The 22191-nt window shown below is 37.4% G+C and overlaps 2 protein-coding genes across 3 annotated transcripts; one reads left to right on the forward strand and one right to left on the reverse strand.

Annotated features, from left to right (window-relative positions):
- Positions 1–5926: 5926 nt before the first annotated feature.
- On the forward strand, positions 5927–7155 carry LOC103414937 (protein MKS1-like). The gene has a single exon (XM_008353295.4). The coding sequence runs from the start codon at positions 6270–6272 to the stop codon at positions 6945–6947; it is 678 nt and encodes a 225-aa protein (XP_008351517.3). The 5' UTR covers positions 5927–6269; the 3' UTR covers positions 6948–7155.
- Positions 7156–7866: 711 nt separating this feature from the next.
- LOC103414936 (uridylate kinase PUMPKIN, chloroplastic) lies at positions 7867–12479 on the reverse strand. 2 transcript variants are annotated; one of them, XR_011575820.1, is made up of 8 exons: positions 12049–12359; positions 11175–11322; positions 11033–11086; positions 10066–10157; positions 9116–9342; positions 8610–8786; positions 8248–8485; positions 7867–8132 (listed from the first exon to the last, which is right to left on the reverse strand). XR_011575820.1 is itself a non-coding variant. In XM_008353294.4 (7 exons), the coding sequence occupies exons 1-7, from the start codon at positions 12255–12257 to the stop codon at positions 8379–8381; spliced, it is 1014 nt and encodes a 337-aa protein (XP_008351516.2). In that variant the 5' UTR covers positions 12258–12479; the 3' UTR covers positions 7867–8378. The 2 variants fall into 2 exon arrangements, 1 of the variants encoding a protein (XP_008351516.2); XM_008353294.4 differs by having other exon boundaries at positions 7867–8485; positions 12049–12479.
- Positions 12480–22191: the final 9712 nt, after the last annotated feature.

Genomic DNA, 22191 nt, shown 5'->3' on the forward strand with positions numbered 1-22191 from the left:
AGCTTCACCAATAAAAGCTTCACCAACAAAAGCTTCACCAACAAAAGCTTCATCAAGGGAGGACAACTACAAATTCTCAAAAGCTTCACACTATCTTGATCAAGATAGTGTGAATCAAAATCAATTCATGGTACCCAACAAAAGCTTCAACTCCAAAGCTTCACCTACAAAGCTTCAACTCCAAAGCTTCACCTACAAAAGCTTCACCCACAATAGCTTCACATACAAAATAAAAGTTTCACCAACAAAAGCTTTACCCACCACAAAAGCTTCACCTACCACAAAAGCTTCACCCATAAAAGCTTCACCCACAAAAACTTCCCCCACCACAAAAGCTTCACCAACAAAAGTTTCACCCACAAAAGCTTCCCCCACCACAAAAGCTTCACCCATAAAAGCTTCACCAACAAAAGCTTCACCCACCACAAAAGCTTCACCTACAAAGCTTCACCTACAAAAGCTTCACATTATCTTGTTCAAGATAGTGTGAAGCAAAATCAATTCATGGTACCCAACAAAGCTTCAACCTCAAAACTTCACCTACAAAGCTTCAACACCAAAGCTTTAAAATATATATATATTTTTTTTTCGGAAATTCGGAAATTCAAAAATTCGGAAATTCAAAAATTCGGAAATTCGGAAATTCCAAAATTCGAAAAAAAAAAATTTCGAAAAAAAAAATTGCATAGGCCTCCTCTTCTTTGGGCTTAACAACTTTCATAACAAATATATATGAAGAAGGAGTTTTGGGCTACCACTTAGAAAGGAAATGCCTCATTCGTCAACTCTCTCGACCGGAAACTTGAGGGACTCCTACCATATGCTGCTGCACCTTGATACTCGGAAGTCTCACGACCACTCAGTGACTTGGATTTTTCAAGTCTCCAACGAGAAGTTTTCCTCACTCGGGAAATTAAGGGAGCACTACCTCAACCTACATGCTTCACTCACAAAGCTTCAACATACAAGCTTCAACAAAAGGAAAAATTCAAAGAACTTAGTGAAGAAGGCCTTGGTGTATTTAACACAATACATTGAAATGAAGCAAAACTTGTTTATTTATATCTCCGACAAGTTACAAATATGTACATATACATGAACCAAAATAAACAAACAATAGGGAGCCTTCACAAAGGTTGCTTAGGAGAAGTCTCAGCAGTCGGCAGAGCCCCAGAAAGAGGAGGCACCAGAGGGTGATTATTTGGAGCCTCAGTACTAGGCAGAACCCCAGAAGGATGAGGCATCGAAGGTTGATCATTTGGAGCTTCATTACGCGGTACAACCCTAGAAGACGAAGGCAATAAATGTCTTTGGCACAAACCCATAAAGCTCTGATGATCAAGTAAAATCTGACCATCAGATTCCTGCAGCTGGTCGAGCTTCCTTTTCATGTTTGTAGCATAGTCATATGCGAGTCTGTACAACTGTTTATTCTCATGCTTGAGCCCTCTGATCTCCTGTTTGAGACTTATCACTTCAGCCGCCAATGATTCGACTTGGCGAGTTCGAGCAAATAGGCGTTGGGCCATATTAGACACTGAACCTGCACACTGAACACTGAGAGCCAGATAATCCTTAACAGCCAACTAATCAGACCATTTGGAAAGTAGTCTGTTATCTTTGGGAGTGAGAAGGTTCCTAGCCATCACTGCAGCGGTCATATCATTCTTCATCACAGAGTCCCCAACGGTAAGAGGACCAGTAGGGGATAAGAAGGATGGGTGCCATATGTTGTCTTGAGAAGGCATGGCTGCCTCTTCACCAAAGTTCAAGTCAAAACGACGGTCGGATGGGCCAGACATTCTCAGAAATGATAAAGGAGAAATGAGGTGCAATAAATCTTTGAAGTAAGGGGAAAATTCCTACAAGCAATAACTCTCTGAATGTACTTCTTGCACACAATTGGTGCCCTTATAAAAGAAAGGGCAACATGGTCGTTGGTTCAAAAATCAAAGAGGCACCACTCTCCGGATTCCGAAGAGGCACCACTTTCCACATGCAACATCAACTCCTCAGGTACCACAGATAACTTTGCCAAAGATCTCTAACAAAGTTTAGACACATAAATTTTGAAGGTCCAGCTACCCTACTATTACCCACAAGGGTAAAGGAACAGCACCACTGCTTGATAACTAGAAAGTCCTAATGTGTGTCAACCTCCGTGCCCCGTGGCAAGGCAGACTGGCAAAAATGCCCAACCTTTACTCACATTCGAGAAAACACTCACAATAAGATTGATTGCTCAAAAATCGAAGAGGCACCGCTCTCCGAATCTTGAGAGCCAGACTCCCAACAGGATTACGTGCTCAAAAATTGAAGAGGCACCGCCATCCAAATCTCGAGAGCCAGACTCCCAACAAGATTACTTTCTCAAAAATTAAAGAGACACTGCTCTCCGAATCTCAAGAGTCGGACTCCCAACATGATTGCTTTCTCAAAAATCCAAGAGGAACCGCTCTCCGAATCTCGAGAGCCAGACTCCGAACAGGATTATGTGCTAAAAAATCGAAGAGGCACCGCCCTCCGAATCTCTAGAGCCAGATTCCCAACAGGATTACTTTCTCAAAAATCGAAGAGACACTGCTATCCGAATCCCAAGAGTCAGACTCCCAACAGGATTGCTTTCTCAAAAATCGAAGAGGCACCGTTCTCTGAATCTCGAGAGCTAGATCCCCGACAGGATTACTTGTTCAAAAACTAAAGAGGCACCGCTCTCTGAACTTCAAGAACCAGATTTCCTTGGATAAAGCTTGCTTGCAATCTTCACCCGTAACATCAGCTTTCCAGATACCACAGACCACTTTTTCAAAGTGCTCTGACAAAGTTAAAACACGTGAAGCTTGCAGCTCCCACTACATTACTATGACCAAGAAGGGTAAAGGAATAGCACTACTACTTATTGTTAGGGAGACTCCTATATATGTCGACCTCCATCCTCCACAGCCAGGCATACCCGCAAATAAAAAAAAATGCTCAACTTTTCTTCACATCTGAGAGGGTACTCTCAGCAGAGTCTTTCGAAATAGTTAGCTTTTTTTCCTCCCAATAATACCTTTGCAAACAAGCCACACGTGCCGATACATCCACTACTTTGTCAACAGCAAAAGTATCTCATATCATCAGGGTCGAACGTACTCTAGATTTGATGGACTTGTTTTGATCCTCAAATTCTTGAGTCGGCCTTATACTTTGGAGGAAACTAGAAAACCCTCCAGCCCAGTTCAAGAATAAGCCTGTGGAAAGTTACTTCTTCAAAAGCAAAAGTATCTCATATCATCTCTTCTCCATTTGCTTCTCCTTATCCTTGTTGTTGTTTACGACACAAGGAGAAAGAGAACAATCAACCGGAAGCCGAAGTAGAACCTCTGATCCAGGTTACTTACTTGAAAGTTTGATTACTTACCTTGTCTGTTACCTCATTTGGCAAATCTCCTAACTCAGCGACTTGGGGGACTCCTACTATAGGGTTTGTATCGCACTTGACCAAGCTCGAAACTACAAGTAAGCTTCAAGTGAAATTGATACATTACCTTGTGCATCTTCAGCGGTTAAAGATACTACCCCTGGATGGAGGAAAAGTACTCCCAGAGAAGATGCCACATCTATATATGAGACAGATAAGGCAAGTGAAAATGATACCACACTTCGGTACTTAGAAGTTTCGTGATTACTCAATGGCTTGGATCTTACAAGTCCCCAACCGAGAAGCTTCCCTCACTCGGGAACTTAGGGGAGCACTGTTTGTACCATACTTGACCAATCCCGAAACTACTGAGCACCGGTCAACGTTATACCGTCAAGGACCCAGAAGAGTTTCCCTCCAACCAGAAAGCCAATCACAGCACGACACGTGTCGACATCAGAAGCCAATCATAGCGCGACACGTGTCAACATCAGAAGCCAATCACAACATGACACGTGTCAATGTCATAATGAAACTAGAAACTCTCTTCTATAAATAGAGATCATTCTCTCACAATATTTCCTAATGCCATTTGTATTAAATCATTCACTAGTACTCACTAAATGAGAGATTGAACCTATGTACTTGTGTAAACCCTTCACAATTAATGAGAACTCCTCTACTCCGTGGACGTAGCCAATCTGGGTGAACCATGTACATCTTGTGTTTGCTTCCCTGTCCCTATCCATTTACATACTTGTCCACACTAATGACCGGAGCAATCTAGCGAATGTCATAAACTTAACACTTTCTGTTGTACCAAAGTCCTCACCGATTTTGTGCATCAACAAACCTTAATTCGTCAAATTTAACTATGGTTTCGATTTGGGATTCTGAAATTGAGATTTTTCGAAATTTCACAAAATTTGGGTAAGGTTTCGATTTGGGGATTCAGAAATAGAACTAGGGTTTCAATTTGAGATTTTGAATTGTAATAAGGGTGTCTATTTGAAGATTCTAGAATAGAATAAGCGTTTGAATTTGGGGATTTTAAATTGTAACTAGGGTTTGGATTTGGGGATTTTGAATAAAATAAGGGTTTCGATTCGAATGGTATTCTCTGTCCCTCTCTTAGGGTTTTCAATTTGGGTCTGATCACAGATGTGGAAATTAATTTCGAATTGGGTAGTTTAAATGCTTCTCAAACAGTAAGACAAAATTTAATTTGATAGCTATCGATGCAAATTTCTGGCGTCTTTGGTTTTGACGAAAATGCACCTGTAAAACAATCAACACCTTTGATTAAATACCAAAAAACTCACGTGCCCACGATGAGTTGGGTTGGGGGTGGTGTTTGGCCAATAGATCTCTGATGCCTAAGCTAGTCTCTCTAAAAACAGTGAATATTTAGGGTTTTCCTGGGTGTAGAAAAGTCCTCCCATTTTCGGTGGAGATATGGGGTATTTATAGAGGAGGTGGCCGACCATTTGGGTTGGTTTTGGTGAGAATATTCTCAAGATATTGTGTAAATGATATCTTGGAATTTAAGGTAATTATCCCTAAATAAATGTAATTGGGATTATTTACTTGATAGGTTTGTGTTTAATTGGGAATGTATTAATGATAGAATTTAGGGATAATCCTTATCATTAAATACCTTTGACTTTTTCACATGCAGTCGAACTCTGAGCAATCGTAGTCTACTGCATGCATGTCCTAGGATGCTAAGCTACGCGTGGTATGTCCTGCTCACTTAATAAGGGTAATCTTGTCTTTCTTGGATGAGAATTCACGTGTCACCCTCAGAATATTTGGGATTATTTTTTGCTCCACAAATGCATCCACACCTACTGGTCTGTTCGTAGGAAATGGCAGTGGGTGTAGAAATCCTAAGCTGTCTTGGTAAGCTTGAAGTTGTTTCTCAATTTGATGTAGATTCTCACTTTAATTTGGAATTAAATTCTTCTAGGAAAGGGATTTTAGCCACCACCAAAATCTATTTAAACCCGCCTTAAGCAGGGGATTAAATGAACTTGGAGATCAATTAAAATACCTACAACGGAAAAAAAAAATTAAAATACCTACAAAATCATTAATACAAAATATTATTTTGTACATGTGTTCTTATCTTGTTTGTTTAAGAAATTTGCGTGTTTACAGAAGTTTCTAGATATGAGTGGGGTTAGGACTGAGAGAGGTCCTATGACGTATCTGAGAGGTTGAGTCGAGAAGGGTTGTCGGGAGGAGGAGGTGTGGGAGTGGCTGGTAACTAAGTTGGGCGAAGAGGAACGAGGGAGGGAGAGAGTTGCAAGACAGATGGAGTTGGGGAAGAAGGTTGAGGATGGATGGGTTAGTAGAGAGTGGGCCCAATTTTTTATATATAAATTGATTTTAATTTTAGGTGGACAAAGTTGACTGCCACACATCAGTAAAAATGTAAATTTTTGTATTTACCATGTCATCATATAACAGTTACACTGACAGTTTGATTAACGGTTGTATCAGATTGAAATGAAACAATAAGTAATGTATATGAATGAAATGTTTTAAAAATGTTAGATAAGATTGCAATTGCATCTAAACTTGAAGTGGTAAAATATAATTTACGCATTTTAAAATTAAACTGATTTAATAGGACTAAGTAAATGGATAAGCATTCCCACCACTAAAGAAAAAAACACCCTAATCAACAGCGCACAAGCATTAAGTCATGAAAAAACATAAAACAAAAGAATTGTCTTCCTTCCTGGTAATTAGTTTTCGTTGATTATTCAGCCCCACCCAAATCCACCACCGCTGCCACTTGCTCTCTCTCTCTCTCTCTGCAAAATTGGAACTTCAACAGAATTTGAGAGAGAGAGAGAATATGAACCCAGCAAGGCCTCCTCCAGCACCCAAAAAGGATATACAACTCCAAGGTCCCCGCCCTTCCCCTCTCAAAGTCAACAAAGACTCCGTCAAGATCAAGAAGCCACTGCCGCACCCACCCCCGCATCCAGCATCCACCCAGCATCCACCTCCACCTCCACCTCCACATCCACAGCCGGTGGTGATCTACTCAGTGTCTCCCAAAGTCATCCACACCACTGAAAACGAGTTCATGTCCTTAGTCCAACGCCTAACCGGCCCTTCCACCCCTTCGCCCTCCTCCTCCTCCCCCGACGGCCTCTCGCCGGCTGCAAGACTCGCCTCCGTACACAAAACAAGCCCTAATTCAACCTCGGGCCACAACAAGCCCGTGACCACTGATGACGACTTCATGACAAGTATTTTCAATAATCCTGAAGATCAAGGAGGCGGCGGCGGAGGGTCAGTGCAACTTGATGAAATGGGTCAGTTTCCGGGAATATTGTCTCCGCCGCCAGCGTCTCTGCCGGCGGTAACAAGTGGGTTCTTCTCACAGCATCATCAGCATGACGTCATAAGCAGCCCAATGTCGAATAATTGGATGGGGATGGCTTTTAGCCCTGGTCCGTCTTCAGCTTTGATATCTCCCAGTCCTTGCTCATGGGACCTCTTTAACAATTTCTTGCACTACTTTTAACAATTCAACATTTGCTGCCCAGTCCCCGGTTAGATTTTTCTTTCTTTTTGGTGTATTGGCTTCTATGTTTCGTAGCATTTACCTTTTACCTTTTACATTTTAGCAATGGTTATTAATTTGTTACCCTGAGCCCGAGTCTTTGTAATCATTTTGTAATTTAGATGGAGTTTTACTAATTAACTGTTATGATAATTATTCATTTCCGACATGGGATTAGCTACATTGACTAGAACGGATGTGTTGCTGAATAGAATTCAGTTTCTACTTTGCCTAGTGTCTGCAAAACTATCACTATAAATAGTGGATTTCCCTCGTGATTCCCCCCTCCCCTTATTCAAGAGTTTGTGGTTTTTTCAATGCATACGATATTATTTATGCTAAAGGGTGAAAAAAAAATATAGGTTAAACTGACAATATGTTAGCTATATTAATTTGATTTGAGTTCGATCGAAGTTAAGACTTCTTATTTACAAGCGAAGAAGAATACCACTCAACCGTAATATTAACTAGAAGTGTAGAATTAGTACTTGACCATTGTATTAAGTAGCAATGTAGAATTAAATGTTGAATATCGCCGGTAAAAGTATGAAATCTAAAATATCACTAATGGACTTAAAATACTAGTATACCATTAATGGGAAATTGGGAAGGCTAGGTTGTGTTTTTGTCCCCATTCAATTTAGTTCTTACAAGAAAAACCAGTTAGGCTTGCCCACTCTCCTACTTTTTTAGTATAGATCTTATCGTTTGTTAAAAAATAAAAAATAAATAAATAAAAACCAGTTATTTCTTCGTATCATCCATTGCTATGTACGTATGTATACATGTACGTGCTTACGTATGTACGGCCATTTGTTGCGAGTTTCATGCAATGTCGTCCCCTTTTGTCAGCAGAAACTTGTGAATTGGTACATCAAGATGAGAGGACATCAGAAAGCTTAATGATATAATAACGGCCAGATATATGCCTACATTGACATATGATTAGATCATTACAGACTAAACTCATTTGGAAATACTTTTAAAATAACTGAAAGACACTCACCAAAACCACTTTCAGTCATTTTAAAAACTCTTTCAAACGAGCCCTAACTGTTCGAAATCTGAATCTATTAACAATTCTTGAAACCTCAAAACAATTGAGACCAAATGGAAGTTTAAAAAGGTCGTACCCAGTGCACAAAGCTCCCGCTTTACGCAAGGTCTGGGAGAGGTGAATGTCTGCTAGTCTTACTCCTATTTATGGAGAGGCTGCTCCCAAGTCTCGAACCCGAGACCTACTGCTCATGGGCGAAGGCACTTGCCATCGCACCAAGTAAGGAAAAAGATGCCGAATGCTGGCAATACATTGTATCCTCTGAAGTCATACTGTACTTCCCATGCTGCTCACTCTCGAATCATTTTGAACTTGTATTGTGACGCTTTTCGTACTTACAGCTTCAGCGGTAAACTATCCTCCTTACAAATTAACGTGCCAACCTTCTCCCCCTTTATCGCTTTTGAGATGTTACCAGGCTTGTTTAGATTGAACACAACAACTGCACATGGGAAAGAAACAACAACAGCATGTTCAACTTGGTTGTGTGGCTGCAATATATACATGCCAATATCAATCTCAATGGCACTAAGTGTTTTAGGTTTTAGGTACTTGTCTAAACATACCAGGAATTTTGTTTGTCTGGCATAAGGTAATGGCAGTCATGTCCATTACTGAAAGATCTTTTGCCATCACCTCTTGATATGTTAGATTCTCAAGAAGACGGGCATTCGGGTCACACCTTGGATCGTTGTCGTAAACCCCATCAACATTTGTAGCTTTCAGCACAACCTCTGCATTGACTACATCCACAATTGAAAGTAAAATGATAAGTTTGAAGCAAAAGAAAGAATTCACAACCCCCACAAACATTCGACGCTTTTAGCATAACCTCTGCACTGACTCGACCAATCATTGACATTTTCCACCATCGACAAGTTGCAATTCAGTAAATTTAGGACTATAAGGGTGCCACGGCGAAGATTAATACGAGAAGACTTGATATTTAATCAGCGCCTTTGGGAGAATTCTGAAAATTTTGGAATATCCTAAATTACCGATTTTGAACCATACCAAGACCTCTCATAAAGATACCATGTAGTCTCTATAAGCACAGGTAGATACTACTTACTTTCTGCACCACGAAGCGCTGCAGCAGTATCTGTGGTGAAGAACGGATTTCCAGTTCCAGCTGCAAAGATCACTACCCTCCCCTTTTCCAAATGCCTTACAGCTCTTCGACGTATATAAGGCTCTGCAACCTCAGACATGCGAAAAGCAGTCTGCACTCGAGTAGGGATGCCGATACTTTCCATTGTTGCTTGAAGAAATATTGAGTTCATGACAGTTGCCAGCATCCTGAAAAATTGAATAAAAAGTATAACATAGCAAAAAGCTACATACTTGTAAAGTAAAAAGTGTTGAGTCGTAAAGTATAATACTTCCTCCAAAACCTCAATTTTCATTTCCCTAAAGTATATGCATGCGACAGTTACTTAAGGGCAGATTCCTCAGCTTTCCCATTTGAACCTCATGCCACAACACTTTTCCTTTAATCCAACATTTTACAGTTGGAAATGGTTAATATTGGAAAACTAAAGGTAAAAGAGCGAGGATCCACATGATGTGCTAAACGCAATATAGCCCACCCTTTTGTACAGGCCTACAGGTATTGGTAAATGATGGAGAACAAGAATTCCTATTTCGGTATCTTCTTCAGTATTACAAAACAAAAGTACTGGTTACCATCAAGTATATTGCATTTGGACAGAAAAGCACCAAGGTCCATAACTTCGCCGACATTATGTTGGATCTAGAACTTCATCTTAATTTTATGGTTCTCATATCACATATCAAGTTACATTGAAAAACCAACTACTCGGAACACAAAATATCCTAAGTCCAAGGTCCACCTCATGTGATAATATACAAGAGGAAAACGAATTTATGAGACGTGTAATGAACCAGATCCAGAATAAAGTAATCACCCAATGAGAGGAATTATGTAAAAATACAACTAGAAAAAAGTCTACACAGGTGACATCAAACAACATTCAGTCAATCCCAATAAAAGGATTTTACCCGATGTAATCAGCAGATGATTGGTCAAGACCGCTGCTTCCCACCCAAGAAGATCCACGGAAGATATTTCCCCCACCAACCACAATTGCAACCTGAAATACTTAACTAAGATTACTAACACAATAAACTATGTTGAGCACTTTGGATTTCAGAAGTAAAAATATCTCACTAGTAAAATCTGAAGCACTTTATGGAGATTATTAAACATTCAAACTATTCCTATTTATGCTATCCTTACATCATGCTGGATATTTACAACACGACAACAAAGCCGTATCCCGCTAAGTGGGATTGGCTGTAGGAATCCTAGAATACCATTGTGCACGGTTTTGCGCCAAAAGTCTTCCGTTAGCTCCAAGTAATCCATGTCTTTTCTTAAAGTCTCTTTCCATTTCTTCCTAGGTCTTCCTCTACCCCTTTTGCCCCGAGCCTTCATCTCATAATCACATCTTCTAACTGGAGCATTTGTAAGTTTTTGGTTCACATGTCCAACTCACCTTATCCGATTTTCTCTCATCTTATCTTCAATTGCGGCTATTCCTACTTTACCTTGGATATCCTTGTTCTTAATCTTGTCCTCTATCGTGTACCCTCCCATCCAACGAAGCATTCTCATCTCCATTACACTCATTTTTTTTTTGCACATGTTTGATGCTTGACCACCCAACATTCCTGTGCCATAAAGCATTACTGGATAATTAAATAATAAAAAAAACCTACAGTCCCATTCTTATCATGGAGCATTACCCAGGCTGCATGCATGTTAACCCCTACATAAATAATTCTTGAATACACAATTTCACTATTTTTAACTTTATAAACGGGTTACAGTAATGATCAGAGGTATACAATATCACGAGAAGAATACAATGTTTTGTGTGTGCGCGCGTGTGCCCTTGCCTTCATGTACAAAAAAGGAAAGGGTAATATAAAGTACAGTTCTTTAATGTCAAGTGTTAAGCATTACCTCAATGCCAAGGCGAGTAACAGATGCAACCTCCCTTGCAATTTCCATTGTTACCTAATGTTATTGAGGGGCAAACGTTCAAGTTTCAGAAACCAACAAGAGAAGGATAACTATCACAGGATGATTTAAGAATTTATGAGACCTTTGGGTCAATATTCTGTGTATGATCCCCGGCAAGTGCTTCTCCGCTTACTTTAAGCAAAACCCTTCGCCACTTATAAGATGGTCCAGACGAGCCATTCCCACTCATTGTCACCCCAAAGGGGGCCATAGATGACATTTGAGTATGACTGTTGAAAAGATATGAAGTTAAAAAGTTAGATACTAGAGCAATGGTGTCCAAACCAACAGTACAACACTAACACAAGGGAAAAAAAGAAGCATTTCCATTTTCTCACACAATTTGACAATCAAGGAAGACAACTTTCTCACACCCCTTAATTTTTATCCCCGAGTACAAGCAGCTATGAAAAAGCGAAAAAGGGGTGAAAGATCGAGGGTTGAATAACAGACTGCTTATTATATATCATACAAGAATGGATATTTCACAACAAAATCAAGTGTAACTGAGGAGCCATACTAATCAATTAAGGAACCGAACCACCTGCTGTAACTGAAATCGCTGCATCTTGTCTACCGCAATCCGGATGTAGTCTGTAAATTGACATTCCCAAAATGTACACTTTATTTTCTACATGCCGCCGACTGACTTAAGTATTGAAATACAACACCGGCAAATCCTCCTCAATGCAAGTGTGTTCTATGGTCAATTTTCATCCACACTTGCTCTTTGATTAATAAACCCTACCAGTTACCAGTTTACTACCAGGAATAACAAGTAACTTTTAACTACAGTCAGTTGATAATATATATTCAAGGGCTTCAGAAAACACTTAATTCAATTTCAATAAACACGTAATTACCCGTGATTCTGACAACAAAACTGAATTAAGCGGCTACCCATTACAATTTAGAGTACAAATACAAGGAAAGTCATGTTCTTGTAGTGGCTATACCTGCGGCGGTTCACGGAGTCAGAGTCGGAACCGGAGCCCAATTCAGAAGATGAGCAGCTAACCGCCGCCAACCGCCCATGTGAGCGGTGATTACTCACCGACACGCCATCGTAAGCGCGCTTCAAGCAACTCACAAACGGACATGAAAACGAACAGGAGGAGGTGGAGGAGGATACAGAGACAAAGGATGAGGGCGAAATTGCCGCCATCAGTAAGTCCTAGAGCCAAGCTCTTGCTGCTCAACCAAGATAATATGCCTCTCTACTGTTTTTCTCTCTTCATTTTATACTAACGGCACACGGCTGGAATGAAGAGTGTTTCCTAAACGACCCACTTAGGAAAAGTTAAAAACATTATTATCTCTTCAAAATTAGATTTATGACACCTATTACTGTTTTGAAACAAATAATGTGGTAACCAAGTGACTCGCCAAGTTTGTAACTGTTGTATTTCAATTTATCTTATCGAAACTTCCCGACTATTCCTCTATTGCATCTGGTTATAGTGCTAAATTTGCTTCATGAAATAAAAGAACCACACACTTAGTTGTAGAACAAAGAATTTACGCCATCGACGAAAATTAATTACCAATTCAATAGAAGGCATTCATAATTAATATAAGAAAAATAGGTGTAGAAGTCCCACGTTAGCTAAACAAAGAGTAAAAGTGGTAGGAACATCATACCACTCCTCCCTCCCTCACCCCCACCCATCCTGAGTGGGGGTGCAAGAAATGTACTCCTGCGCGCGGAGAGTTTTTCCTTGCAAGAAAATGAAATTTGTTAAAAAAATAAAATTTTAAAAAGGTGAGCACGGCTACATTCTTCATGGTGGAAAGTTCCAAGATTTGGTGGAAACCTGAGCGTAGGACTATTCCGGCTCTAACAACTTTTATCTGGGAACTATTCAAGGAGAGATTCAAGAGTAATTTTCTAAGTCCATAATTTCAGATATCAAGAGGCAAAAGTTTCTACCACTCGAGCAAGAGGAAATGTTAGTGGTCGACTATGAGCGAGGGTTCTGGAGGCTAGTGGAGTATTGTCCTAGTATTCATGATATTGAAGAAGAAATGAGGAACTTTTTGTACAATAGTGAATGATGGCGTCACCCATGAGACAGCTTTTTATACAGCTCAGCGGGTTGGCAGGTCAATAACAGGAGAAAAGAGAAACAGGTAACCAAAGGCAAGCAAGCGAGCTCTAGTGGAGAACATCTCAGTGGCTTTAAGAACAAGTTTAAAGCCAAGAATATCAAATAAGCATTGTTTATTGGTGGAATGAAAAACGAAACGACTTTTAAGAATACCATTACACCTCGGGCCAGTAAGGGTTCTACTAGTGGTGAATCTAATACCATTACACCTCAGGCCAGTAAGGGTTCTACTGGCAGTGGGCGATTCTCTGGGAGTGGATCTTTGGGTGGTTATTTTCGGAAGGATCCTATACCTCTCTACACTACTGTTTATAGGTAATGGTGAGTGTCTGTCTGGTACAGAATTATGAAGGGAAATTTATGAGATTCTAGAATGGGATTTCAAATAGACTATCATGCATATACAAATCATATTGAATATACGAAAGCAGCGGAAGCATTTATAACATATTATCAAAGCTATAGTCATGCAAATCCCCTTCAAGGTTCATAGGTTTATATATAATGCATCAAAACATTTTAAAGAATCAAGAACAAAGAGAAGGTTAGTCTTATACCTCTTGATCTAGACTTGAGACCAAGGATGGACCACCTCCAAGCCCTTTGCTCCTTGAAATCCTTGAGCCTAGCTTCCCTCCTTGCCTCCTCCACTATATTACAATGAGTGCTCCTAGGTTCTCTTCAAGTTCCCAAAGTAGGAAACCTCTAAAGATCCTCACCCACTAGTGTAGTGAGAAGGATGAAGGAATAACCAAAAGGGTGTAAGAGATGTTAGTAAAAACCCCCTTTGGTGGCCGGCCTTTGTGTAGTTTAGAGAGCTATTTTTCTTTTGCCTCTTTGTTGTTTTAACACACAAAAACCCTAATGAACTTTATCTCTATAAAGTTGCTTATATAGACAAAAGAAACCTAGTCAACACTTGACTAAATATCTCACTCTTTTCACACCTAAAGTGGCCGGCCTCTTTGTTGTTTGTTTGGGCTTTGGGCTTTTATTATTTCAAGTCATCCAATGCTTGAATAAAAGCCCAATGGGTTTAGGCCCAATGGGCCCAATTAAACCCGAACGTTTCTTAAGCCCAAAACGATCTTTATCGCTTTTATGATTTCTTTAGACTTTCTAAATTAATCACAACAATTAATTAATCCAATTAATTATTTCCATCATCCATTAGTTACTCACTACAATAGTGTTGTGGTGAACAATCTTTTAGGTTCTAATTAGCAAGGCAGTGAGGTGATTGGCATCAATCCAATTGCTTATATTTAATTCAATCACTTAGTGAATTAAAACCTCATTTTAATTCACCTTTCTTCTTTGATGACTACAATTAATCATCTAGAAGAACTCACAAGCTATGAGTGACATCTAACCATATGTCATAGCTACCCAAGCTAATGTAGAAGTTTATTCGAAGAACCTAGTCAGTTGGAATTACAATGTAATTCAATCCTTCTCTAATACAATACTCTCAATCACATCATTAGGGTATGGATATATCATGTCAAACCCCTAATGTGATTATTCCTTCTTATATGATCCAATTGAGTCGTATAGGAACGCTTTCCTTTATTACGCTCGATACTTCGGCCGAAGATTCCCGAATCATATCTTAGAGTATTCTTCCTCTCTTATCGAGGATTAGAGATTCCTTGTTGCGCATACACTTGCCTTCATGACTAAGTGGCTTAACCCCAACTATGCCGTTGACATTCTAATAGAGTGACGTTGACATAATCAAAGATTAAGTACTTAACCACAAGACAACGACAATGCCTCAGGTCAAAGGATTACTTACATTATTCCAACCATTTGAGTTACTTGCTTGACATGTGAGTAGACCTCCATGCAAGTACTCTGATTCGATTGTGTTCAGTGAACTCATTCCCTTAATGAGCACCTACATACTTGTCTTAGTGTCACAACACGAATGGGTTGAGACTTTCCATCCTTCCAATTGAAGCGGACAAGGTATGTACCGGTCTAAGCATTGTCAGTATCCCTCCGACAATCCAACGACCAGGAACCTTTTGGACATAATGGTTATGTGAAGAAGGTCTCTGTAGTCTAACTCATTAGATTACTTCTTCAATCGATCCATTGTCCATGGATTCACTATTCAGGACTTATATCGTTTATTGAGATAGTCCTAATTAGTATCTTTGCCTTTTGATGTATAAGAATCATCCATACATCGATTCTTCTGTCCTGAAAGATTTCTTCCAAAGATTGACTTTCAGGGCATATTTCCAACAATCTCCCACTTGCACTAAAGTCAATCACTAGTGTATCTTATACATCTTGTCGAGAGAGTTTATGCTCGTAGGTTAACTTGGTTATGTATTAATCTCTTTTATATTTAAAAGGGATTTACTTATCAAATGTTTCCAAGACATTTGATGATGTCTCTTTGTTGTGTTCGAATACTTCGATGAGACCTTGATTCCATGGCTTGAGCTATCGCCCCATTACGTCGTAGTACTCTACTAACGACCTTATGGTTTGGATTCAATCATGGGTTCTAAAAGAACCCCTTTCATTCAAAACACCTTTTGAAGCAGTTTCTAAAACTATATATCTACATATATTTCGTTTGTATACTTTATACAAACTTTGCTCCAAGCTTGAGACCATTGTAGTACAATACTAACAATTCATTCATATGATTAGTACTTCATCCATTATGAAGTTCCATTTGTTAAAATGGCTTATTTTCACTTTGGTTAACAACCTAAGTGAATGCACGCTTCCAGAGTCCCACTCTGATGTTTCTTTCTTAAAGGCAATAATACTCTATCAGTTGCTTTGGTTCTGATCCTGGGATATAGTAATATCTTAAAGTGATAAACTTAGCGGTTTCTTCACCTTTGGATATCTACTTCACAAGTCAACACATGTGTCCCTTTTGTGATTTTATGACACATTCATTATAAGGGTTATGAAAGTGATTTCTTATCACATAGGAAAATGCTTTCTTAAATCTTCAACATTTGAGATTTAATTCCCATATAACATTATTGAGATAGCCTTGCTATATCAGTAAGTCTAATTTCAAGTCTATACTTCAAAATTGACCGTGCCATGTTTTGTCATTTTCGAGTAACATCTATGTTTCATCAAGTCTATCAAATAGACTTTATTCACATCTTGTTGCTCAAATTATGACATCACTCCCACTGGCCTTGTTGTAACTTAGCATTCATTCAAAAATAACAATTAAATTTTCTTGATTTGAATGCATATTGCTCCCACTAACTTGTCTTGGATCCATTGAGAATCATTGAGATCCATTAGCTTATTGATGATGTCTCAACAATTTTGAGACCATCAACAACCCTAGCTAACACAAGTTATTTAAACGAATCACATACAAAAGAATTCCTTCTAAAGTAATTCCTTTTGAATATGTGACTTGTTTTATCAAGTCTATTCATTTAATTATACGATGTCATACACCATACTTCAAGTTTTAGTCATACTAAGACCTTTAATGTAGTCATATAAGAATTATCCAATTCCTTAGTGGAAGCATGGCTCCTACTAAGAATATAGATACTCAACCATTCCTTCTAGGTGGTTAATATAATTCTCTATCAAAACTACATAGAGCAATATCGTTACATGAGATGTTGAATTTGGATTGTCTTGTTGTTAAACCATATGTTGTGACTCATTTTGAAACTTATTCCCTTTTTGTTTCATCAACTTGTCCATATGCTTTGTTATTAGCATGTTCTCATAAAAGAGAATGATGGACAACTCCCAACATATAACCATTTTATGCTAGGTTGACGAAACCAACATTCAAAGACTATTCTTTAAATGTTACACAACATAGAATTTTAACGTTTGAAGAGCTTGAGTCCTTTTAACAATTAAAATTACAAACTCTTAATAATAGTCAAGTACTATTATTCTTTAGACAACTATAAACCAATCACATTCAAGTTTATATCCATTTTCACACCTCCCACTATTTCTCATGACTTTAATGAGAAATCATTTCATACATTCAAAAATGTATAAAAGTGGATTATATTGGTAGAAGACATTGTGTAGTAGCTTTGAAACATTTCAAGCTTATTTGTTTCAATCTTCACTAAGTTTAATGTCTTGTTATTTAAGTGACTAAAGTCTTTAAACAATTTTATAGATTTAGACACTTCTATCTTGGTTTAATTACTAACACAATTGACATTTTAAAACAATTTTAAGAATGCCCAATTAATTGTTCAAAACTACTAATTGAATCAAGAGTGATCTTGGTCATTGTGTTTCAAGTGATAACCATATAAGAAACGTTTTTCTTATTACTTATATCATTGTAATGTGATCTTCCTTTTCTTCAAGAAAGGATTCTCTAGACTTTTGTCAATTCATATAGAACTCATAAGTAGACAAATGGAACCAAATCTAAAGATTCATTGTATCCTTTTATGTCCTACATGTGAGATCTATCCATAATTGATAAATCTAAAGTTTGGTTTATCACATTACAATTAAGTGATATAACTCTTGTATCTCATCTAGGATACAACAAGAAAATTTTCAATTCATAACACTACTTTAAGGAAATAGTATATTAAAAAGGCATACTTCACATTACATTAATATGATAGTTCAAACATTCATAATGTTTAATACAAAAGGTATTAGCTCTATACATTTAGAGACTAATATAAATGCCTTTATACATTTAGGAACTAATAGTGGCCTTCCATCAAATGAAGCCATATAATTAGTTCTTAACAAAATAAGAAAGTTTAAAGACAATCTTTAAATGCCTAACAAAACTTCCTAAGTAGTAAGCAAAAATCATAGTGGCCGAACTCTTCTCCATATTTTCTTTGCTTGTTCTTCTTCTACTTGGCTTCTCCACCTATATACAATTATACAAGTGATTAGCACTTTATATCAAATATAAATATTTAGAAGATCTAACATTTAGAATTGAAGATAAGAACATAAACCATACCTTGTGGCTTGTCCTTAAGACTTGCAAGGTATAACCTGCAATTCCTCCTCCAATGCCCCTCCTTTCCATAGTGGTGGCAAGTCCCTTTGGGCTCCTTTGCCTTCTTTTTCCTCACTCCTCCTTTCGGCTTAGGAGTGGGGGACTTCTTCTTCTTCCTTTTGCCTTTGCCTTGCGGCTTGGCCTTGGAAGATGATGGCTTGTTGTAGGCTACTGCAGCAGTCCCTACAACGTTCTCTTTCTTCATAGTCTTCTCGGCGGTTACTAACATGTTTAGTAACTCGGAGAGAGTGCTATCCATCTTATTCATGTTGTAGTTCATTACGAACTGCGAGAATGAATCAGAAAGAGAAGCCAATATGAAGTCCTGGGCCAATTCCCCGTCAAGTGGAGTACCAAGGTTCTCCAATTGTTCAATGAATCCTATCATCTTCAGTACATGTTGATGCACTGGAGCCCCCTTGACCATCTTGGTCTTCACAAGTTCACAGACAGTGCTAAAGCGACGGTTGCGCGTCCCTTCACCATATAACTCCGTAAGATGGAGTATTATGGAAGATGCACTGTCCATGCCCTCGTGCTGTCTCTGTAGCTCCTCATTCATGGAAGCCAACAGATAGCACTTGGCTTGTGTATCATCCTCAACGTGCTTGTCATACTTAGCACGTTCATCCTCAGTGGCGTCAGGGCCAAGAGGTATGTGAGGTGGAGCCTTGTCTAGTACGTAAACAATCTTCTCCAAGGTTAGGAGAATCTTGACATTACGATACCATGATGGGAAATTGTGCCCCTCTAGGCAATGTTTGTCGAGTATTTTCGCGAGTGTGCTTCCAACCATATCTATATACATAAACAAATAAAATAATTAGATTGATTGTTGATTAAGTCAAACGATTTGGGTCTTTAAACCGAATGACACCACCCACTATTTTTGGAAAATTCCATATCCCCCATAATGGAATCCGGGAGATTTCAAAGAAAGCTCCTAGCGGGTTATGGGAGGCTCACTATTACCAAGCCCACCTCACGATGATACGATGTCGGCTAGCAACAATAATAATGAGAGGGTACAAGTAGGCCTGGCAATTCCTGACACGACCCGATAACCCGACACGACACGACACGAAATTAACAGGTGTTCGAGTCGACACGATAACGAAACGGGTCGTTATCGGGTAACCCGATAAGCACCTGTTAAGATAACGGGTTTGTTCGGGTATACACGTGGGTAACACGATACACGATAAGCAGAATATTAATTTAATAATTTATAACCCTAAAAAAATACTATAATAATTATAGATATATTAATTTAACAATTTTATACCCCTAAAAACTATAATAATTATATATATATATATATATTAAATTAACTATAATAATTATAATAATTATATATACTATAATAATTATACCCAAAATATTAACTATAATAATTATATATATATATATATTAAATTTTATACCCCTAAAAACTTTAATAATTATACATACAAAATAAATAGATTTAAATATACTTAATAAATATATATATATATACACACACACCATTGAACTTCATGGGATACTCATTCTACGAAACTAATTTCAACGATCCAACCGTCAAACATGTTTGTATATACTTCGAGATCGCATACGCCAAAAATTGCAAAAAACAAACATTCAGAGATCAATTAACGGGACAAAACTTTTCGACGGTTATAAAAAGAAAAATCACGATTTAACGGTCATTTTAACTCTGATTTTGATGATTTTTTGCAGCTACACTCCTTGACCCTAAATGAATACAATGATTGAATTCGATCTTCAATTTAAAATATTTACACTAGTGGATACCACAAAATCTTATGTTATACTTAATAAAAGTATGAATAAACTCTTAAGTATTAGTGAATCTATTGTTTTGATGGGATACTCATTCTACAAAACTAGTTTCAATGATCCAACCGTCAAACATGTTTGTATATACTTCGAGATCGCATACGCCAAAAATTGCAAAAAACAAACATTCTGAGATCAAGTAATGGGACAAAAGTTTTCGACGGTTATAAACGAAAAATCACGATTTAACGGTTAATTTAACTCCGATTTTGATGATTTTTTACAAGTACACTCCTTGACCCTATATGAATACAAGTAATGAATTCGATCTTCAATTTAAAATATTTACACTAGTGGATACCACAAAATCTTATATTATACTTAATAAAAGTATGAATAAACTATTAAGTATTAATGAATCTATTGTTTTGATGGGATACTCATTCTACGAAACTAGTTTCAAAGATCCAACCGTCAAACATGTTTTTATATACTTCGAGATCGCATACGTCAAAAATTACAAAAAACAAACATTCAGAGATCAATTAACGGGACAAAACTTTTTTACGGTTATAAAAAGAAAAATCACGATTTAACGGTCATTTTAACTCTGATTTTGAGGATTTTTTGCAGCTACACTCCTTGACCTTATATGAATACAATGATTGAATTCGATCTTCAATTTAAAATATTTACACTAGTGGATACCACAAAATCTTATATTATACTTAATAAAAGTATGAATAAACTATTTAGTATTAGTGAATCTATTGTTTTGATGGGATACTCATTCTACGAAACTAGTTTCAATGATCCAACCGTCAAACATGTTTATATATACTTCGAGATCGCATACGTCAAAAATTACAAAAAACAAACATTCAGAGATCAAGTAACGAGACAAAACTTTTCGACGGTTATAAACGAAAAATCACGATTTAACGGTCATTTTAACTCCGATTTTGATGATTTTTTACAACTACACTCCTTGACCCTATATGAATACAATGATTGAATTCGATCTTCAATTTAAAATATTTACACTAGTGGATACCACAAAATCTTATGTTATACTTAATAAAAGTATGAATAAACTCTTAAGTATTAGTGAATCTATTGTTTTGATGGGATACTCATTCTACGAAACTAGTTTCAATGATCCAACCGTCAAACATGTTTTTATATATTTCGAGATCGCATACGCCAAAAATTACAAAAAACAAACTTTCAGAGAGCAAGTAACGAGACAAAACTTTTCGACGGTTATAAACGAAAAATCACAATTTAACGGTTAATTTAACTCCGATTTTGATGATTTTTTACAAATACACTCCTTGACCTTATATGAATACAATGATTGAATTCGATCTTCAATTTAAAATATTTACACTAGTGGATACCACAAAATCTTATGTTATACTTAATAAAAGTATGAATAAATTCTTAAGTATTAGTGAATCTATTGTTTTAATGGGATACTCATTCTACAAAACTAGTTTCAATGATCCAACCGTCAAACATGTTTGTATATATTTTGAGATCGCATACGCCAAAAATTGCAAAAAAAAAACATTCAGAGAGCAAGTAACGGGACAAACTTTTCAACGGTTATAAACGAAAAATCATGATTTAACGGTTAATTTAACTCCGATTTTGATGATTTTTTACAACTACACTCCTTGACCTTATATGAATACAATGATTGAATTCGATCTTCAATTTAAAATATTTACACTAGTGGATACCACAAAATCTTATGTTATACTTAATAAAAGTATGAATAAACTATTAAATATTAGTGAATCTATTGTTTTGATGGGATACTCATTCTATGAAACTAGTTTCAAAGATCCAACCGTCAAACATGTTTGTATATACTTCGAGATCCCATACGTCAAAAATTACAAAAAACAAACATTCAGAGATCAATTAACGGGACAAAACTTTTCGACGGTTATAAAAAGAAAAATCACGATTTAACGGTCATTTTAACTCTGATTTTGATGATTTTTTGCAGCTACACTCCTTGACCTTATATGAATACAATGATTGAATTCGATCTTCAATTTAAAATATTTACACTAGTGGAAACCACAAAATCTTATATTATACTTAATAAAAATATGAATAAACTATTACGTATTAGTGAATCTATTGTTTTGATGGGATACTCATTCTACGAAAATATTTTCAAAGAT

The sequence above is a fragment of the Malus domestica genome, chromosome 15 (assembly GCF_042453785.1).
Source record: "Malus domestica chromosome 15, GDT2T_hap1".
In the NCBI taxonomy this organism is placed as follows: domain Eukaryota; kingdom Viridiplantae; phylum Streptophyta; class Magnoliopsida; order Rosales; family Rosaceae; genus Malus; species Malus domestica.

Excerpts from the sequence above, each read along its gene's own strand:
- LOC103414936 (XM_008353294.4), bottom strand. The coding sequence starts at position 12,257 with ATGGCGGCAATTTCGCCCTCATCCTTTGTCTCTGTATCCTCCTCCACC. Across the intron at positions 11,087-11,174 it reads CACAGAATATTGACCCAAAG|GTAACAATGGAAATTGCAAG; the intron begins GTCTCATAAATT and ends CAATAACATTAG. Across the intron at positions 8,787-9,115 it reads AGCGCTTCGTGGTGCAGAAA|TCAATGCAGAGGTTGTGCTG; the intron begins GTAAGTAGTATC and ends TTGTGGATGTAG.
- LOC103414937 (XM_008353295.4), top strand. The coding sequence starts at position 6,270 with ATGAACCCAGCAAGGCCTCCTCCAGCACCCAAAAAGGATATACAACTC.